Source organism: Halichoeres trimaculatus, unplaced genomic scaffold (assembly GCF_033239565.1).
Source record: "Halichoeres trimaculatus isolate MK-OKI-2021-1 unplaced genomic scaffold, fHalTri1.1 fHalTri1_scaffold_7, whole genome shotgun sequence".
NCBI classification, from domain to species: Eukaryota; Metazoa; Chordata; class Actinopteri; order Labriformes; family Labridae; genus Halichoeres; species Halichoeres trimaculatus.
In genome coordinates, this window is record NW_027437185.1 from 38,811,264 (window position 1) to 38,817,263 (window position 6,000).

Below are 6,000 nucleotides of genomic sequence, written 5' to 3' on the forward strand. Positions count from 1 at the left end.
TACTTCCTGTCCCACTCGTGACACGCCACAGAAGCGCAGATGACCTAGTGGTTTAAAACCCGCTCCATGAGGTTCACCCTTTAGCAGGTGACCCTGGTTGTAGTCCAGCCTGTGGCCTCTTTCCTTCATGTCATCCCCACTCTCACCCTGTTTCCTGTTCTAGCCACCGTCCTCTACAATACAGTTAAAGGCATTAAAATCCCAAAAAAATAACTCAAAAAAGAAGAAAAAAAATGAAGCCTCATAAGCTCCAGCATCTGGAAAAAAAAATAAATTGGTTGCATATCTGCTGCGACCTGCCGGAGCGGGGACCCAGTGGATCCAGTGTGAGCTGACACACAGAGCTGAATGGAAACCTGTGACCCAGTGACGTGACCAGACTGGAGACATATTTTGGCTGTGGGCTCCTTCACTTTCTGTCTGTGTCTTTTCTCACACAGTCAGGATTCAATCCCATGATCCAACAGTTTATTACTCCTGACTCAAGCTCAGGGATACACTACTAATAACTAACTAACTAATAAACTAATAAATACTCAATGTTTTCTAAATGTTATCTTGAAGGTCAGTGGGGATGAGAATTGATAAGATTTTATCAACACCGATGCCCTTATCTATTCTGCTTATCGATCTGATTCTTTATCGATTCCCTTATCAAATCCTGTTGTGAATTTTCTTGGTACAAAAAGTATCTTTACAGGTTTTCTGTGTCAACAACATTTCATTGAGTTTATCCTGTAAGTGAATAAACTGTAACTGGTCCCTGAGTCTGGATATTTCTGGGCATAATTAAACAGAAACAGGTCAAAATTTCACACAATGTGACGTTGATGTACTGTGTTTTAATATATTAATAATTGAAGTAGGCCATCTAGTGTCTCAAAGTGGTTATAGCAATGGTTTAAGTTGTTTGGAACCTTTCCGTCAGCTGTTAGCCTTTCATTAGCCTGTTAGCTTTTGACATTTGAAACTCTCAGTATTTTTTACAAAGAGTTGATGTGATATGTTTCTGTGATGAACGTTGAAATTCTATTCTGAAGCCGAAGTTATACTGATGTATGCTAACTGCTAGCATATCAATGCAGTTTCCCATATAGGTTAGCATCAAGCTTGAGCTGTTTTATTATTTAGGTACATAAGGTGATTTATACCATGTTGAATGTACTGAATATGAATCTCCTGAGAGAGAGTGATGAACATTTCTTTATGAAGTCAGTTCTTCAGGAAAACTTCAAGCTGAAAATCCTGAATCAAAGTTTTCTTGGGAAACGTTAGCTAACTGCTAAGCTAAGATAGCTGTAGCAGACTAGTCGACTTAAGGCCCGGTGGCTCCAGCACAATGTAAAGAACTGATAAGGGAATCGTTAAACACAAAGACAATCAATGGCTATGATTTAAAAATGATGTCAGTAAACAAGTTTTCAGTGGTTATGTTGATCACGCGTGTGCTGTGTCGCCTGTTGTGGAAGAACAACACGGGAGCTGACAGAGCAACAGTTGACCACATGGTTTAAATAATGTCTCAAATGTGAATCAGTTTCCTCAGATCAGTGGAGAAAGCTCTGATTTTCCTCTTTAAACATTAATGAAGTGTTATCTTTGACGAGTCTTCTCACTCCTCACTCTCCACCTGAGCAGGTAGCTCCTAATCCGCTTCAACCTGACAACAGGTGGAGTCAAAAGATGTAAAAAGGAATCAGTGTTTGTTTTTCAGACATTATTCAGACAAAACAGCCCCACATGGAAAACCAACAGACCAGTCTGAGTCTGAGAGGTCATCGCCGAGCGGCGTTCAGCGTTAAAGACCTTTACATGTCACTCCCTTCCTTCCTGTCTGGACCCAGTGGACTCGACAGATCACCGGTTTCCTCCTCAGGGAGGATAACGTCCTCTATGGCTCTTAAACGGCCATTTTTCCGTCCACAGGTGCAGACAGCTGGGTGTTAAAACGGCGTAACAGATGATAAATGGCGGCTCGCTTTAAGTGGCTGTCAGCATCGATCAGCTGTTATTCACAATTAATTGAGGCCCGTTAGCTCTGAGCAGATTCGCCCTCTCCCCCGCTCAGCTGTAAAAATGTAATGACCCATTAACAGATTCTCTGGGTCTGGATAAAGCTTTTTCAGCACAATCCACGGCCACACGAGAAACGGCGTTAAGTCCACGAAGACGGAGCTGGTCTGACCCTCAGATACTCAGACTGTCAGGGAGCTGGTCTGACCCTCAGATACTCAGACTGTCAGGGAGCTGGTCTGACCCTCAGATACTCAGACTGTCAGGGAGCTGGTCTGACCCTCAGATACTCAGACTGTCAGGGACCTGGTCTGACCCTCAGATACTCAGACTGTCAGGGAGCTGGTCTGACCCTCAGATACTCAGACTGTCAGGGAGCTGGTCTGACCCTCAGACACTCAGACTGTCAGGGACCTGGTCTGACCCTCAGATACTCAGACTGTCAGGGAGCTGGTCTGACCCTCAGATACTCAGACTGTCAGGGAGCTAAAGTGTTAAAAGGAGCTTTTTCCTCCTTGAACACCTCTCTGACGTTACTCCAGCCTGACAGTTTGTATAATTACCTGAACAAACCTCTGTGTGTTTCTCCGTCAGGTCGGCTGTGTCTTGATGTGTTCGTTGTACAGCTCTGGCTTAATGTGCGACCACACGCTGCTGCAGAACAAACCAGGTTTAGAAACAAAAGAAATGAAAGGTCTGATGAAAAATGTCTGGTTTGACACACAGCTCAAAGAAATCACATTTTACAGACTGATCTCTCTGTGTGGCTTTGAGACGATGAAAATGGACCTGGGGCCTGACTTTGGACTCTCTGGTGTTGGGTCTAAACGAGAAAATGACTCGTTACTGATTGAGTTTGTGTTTGTTTTTCTCCGCTCAGGTTCGGCCTCATCCTCCACAGAAACGAACCCGTGCTCCATAAGATCGACCTGGAGACGACGTCCTACGTGAAGAACATCAGTCTGTGGGAGTACAACTGCATCCCCAAGTCCGTGGCCTACACACACCTGGGCGGTTACTACTTCGTGAACTGCCGAGCCGACTCCACGGGGGCCACGCAGCCTCAGCTCATCCTGGACAGCGTGACGGACAGCGTGATCGGCCTGAACCGCGACGTCACCGGCACGCCGTTCGTGTCTCCTGACGGTCACTACCTGATAACCGTGGACGACGGCGACGGCCTGATGAGGATCCAGAAGATCTCTGAGCGCGGGGAGATCCAGGAGCCCTTCGACATCCACACCAACCTGCACCTGTCCGACCTGGCCTTCCAGCGCTCCTTCACCGAGGTCCACCAGTACAACGTGTTCGGCAGCTCCGGCCGCCAAACCGACGCCCTGTTCGTGGAGCTGAGCACCGGCAAAGTCAAGATGATCAAGAGCCTGAAGGAGGCGACCAGGGCGGCGGAGTGGCCGTGGAGCGGCAGGAACAGGGCGATGACCAGCAGCGGGCTGTTCGGACAGTACCTCATGACCCCGTCCAGGGAGTCGCTCTTCATCCTGGACGGACGCCTCAACAAGCTCAACTGTGAGATCACAGACGTCCTGAAAGGCAACGTGGTGGTGTGGGTGGGCGACTCCTAGGCTGCGCGGCGCCGACCCACCCGGCTCGGTTTCCCTCCGAGGTACTGCTGAGTCCTGCTGCAGATTCTTTAATTTCGTGGGAGTGAATTGTGAATACTTTCAAATTTTTAAAGTCCATTGGATGAGGGACTGTCACCGAAGAAAAAACAAGAAAAACAAGCGAAGGTGTAATTGACTGAGTGTTAATTGATCGTCTCAAAGCCAAGTTTCCATGTTTCTCCACAGGTGGACTCACCTTCCAGTCAACGCTGCGTTGCCTGCTGGTTTCTCTTTCAGGACAAATTGGTGCAAATCCGTCAACATGTTGAATCCGAGCATCATTACTCAAACTGGTCGTCTCTGAGTGTGGGAATGCTGTAGATAATCTCTCAACGAGACCAATATTTAATCTGATTGGCTGAAACTCTTATATATACTGTACATGTCCAGACTTCAGTTTCCATCCCAAACCTTTTCCTGTGCCTTCAAGGAAAATCCCTCCATCAGAGGAGTTGGTGTAATTATCCCCGTGTGACTGCAGACGCTCCCCTCCATCCATGGTCCACCCCCTCCCCCCCCCTCCCCTCGTCTGTGTCGGTCTAATTAAACCAGCCCTGGTTGTGATCTCACCCTGTCTGAAGTGGGGACCTGGAGACTGAGCGCTTCATCACTGTTGTGCGATCTGTAACCTCTGATCAAACTCAACCAGCGTAGGAAGGTTTCACGTGTATAAATATTTAAATATTTTTTCCTCTTTAGTCCAGAGCAGAGAGTCCGTGGCGGCGTTAGATGAATTGTACCAGCTTTATGCACTACACTTTGTGAAACCTGAACGTTTTCCTCGTAGGGAGTGGATAGACTTAGCGTGGAGGCAGCGGCGGCGTGTTTAGCCCAGGACCAAACGAACAAAAAAAGATGAACAGAGTGAATGAGGAGGATCTGTCGGGGTCAGGCTGCTCCGTTTGGTTTGAGGTGAAAGGTTTAACTCAGAGGAACGGGGAGCGCGCTCGCTGAGGAGCCACGTTAGCCGCGTTAGCTGCGTTAGCTGCGTTAGCTGCGTTTGGTGTTTGTAAACAGCTCTTTCTGAACATGGGCTAACGAGGCGTCTAACGGTTCCTCAGCCGGACACATTTCTATGCATTTTCACCCTGGCACTCTACGACTCTGTGAACCACAGCGGGCGAGCGTAACGCTGACTCAGCACGGACTTTTGACGTGTACAGATTCTTTAAGCTCACTCTGTCTTTCCTGTGAGATCTGACCCCTACATGTTTGATCTTTCTTTACTTTGACCCTCTCACCTGTTGTTTTTCAACCTTTAAACCCGACTGTACTGATTATGATGATGATGATGATGATGATGATGATGATGACCTTTGACCTTTCTCTGGTTTCGTTCTGTACATAGCGGCTGACTGTGACCTCCTTACTCCTCCATCGTGTACAGGTTCACGCTGGTTTCTGTCTCTTTCTGTTTCCACCCTCACACACCTGTCATCACACACACACACACACACACACACACACACACACACACACACACACACACCCAGCATAGCCATGTCTTGTATGTTCTTCATGTGATTGTTATTTATATAGAGAAAACACGCTTGTCATTTTACCCAACAATAAAAACTAGATCATGAAAACACACGTGGCCTCTTCTCCTCATTAAACAAACGCTTTGTTCAGACAATCACACGTCGACGTGTTTCCTCTCAGAGTCTGACGCCAATTATGATTCAACCAGAGACGCTACAAGAACAAGGTCAGGACTCCGCCGTCCCTCTGGGTGTGTTTGTCCTGTGTTGAAGCGTGCGTGGTGAAGAATCATCATTAATTAGTAAAGAAAGCAGAGACGACCTGGTGAGCAGAGAGTGTTGGAGTCGGTTTCTGAGAAATTCATTAAATGGTTTCATTTCTCTCTGTGTGGAGAAATCTGTGACACGCTGTGGAAAATGTGATTGGCATGAACATGATTTAACTCACGAACGCCTGAAGGCTGACAGAGAAACGACTGCCACCGTTAAAAACACAAAGACTCACACACATCAACACTTTCAGGAGATTTGATGAAATTATCTGGAGTCAGTCAGGCTTTAAAGACTTTTTCCAAATCAAAGCATCTCTGGCTTTAGGGGCAGAGCACAATTCACTGCCTGCCTGTGACAATCTGATGACGATACACAAACACCAACAAAAATACTCTGAGACAGTGGCAAAAATACCAAATCTGAAACCTCTGGGAAATAATGATAATATATATATTTTAAATAAAATAAATAAATAATGAAGTCAACCTTTATTATGACACTAGAACAGGGGTCTGCAACCTTTACTTTCAAAGGAGACATTTTGCCTCAGCTCACCTGGATTAAAGTCATTCAGAGCCACAAAATCTACTTTATCTTCACAAAAAGACAAT

The 6,000-nt window shown here is 46.4% G+C and overlaps 1 protein-coding gene across 2 annotated transcripts in view; it reads left to right on the forward strand.

Annotated features, from left to right (window-relative positions):
* The window catches only part of fstl5 (follistatin-like 5), a 279,805-nt gene extending 274,576 nt beyond the window's left edge, over positions 1-5,229 (forward strand). For both annotated transcript variants that reach the window (XM_074674483.1, XM_074674484.1), the window contains one exon: positions 2,894-5,229. In XM_074674483.1, coding sequence (XP_074530584.1) covers positions 2,894-3,596 — 703 coding nt within the window. In that variant the 3' untranslated portion in view covers positions 3,597-5,229. The remainder of the gene's footprint in view (positions 1-2,893) is intronic.
* Positions 5,230-6,000: the final 771 nt, after the last annotated feature.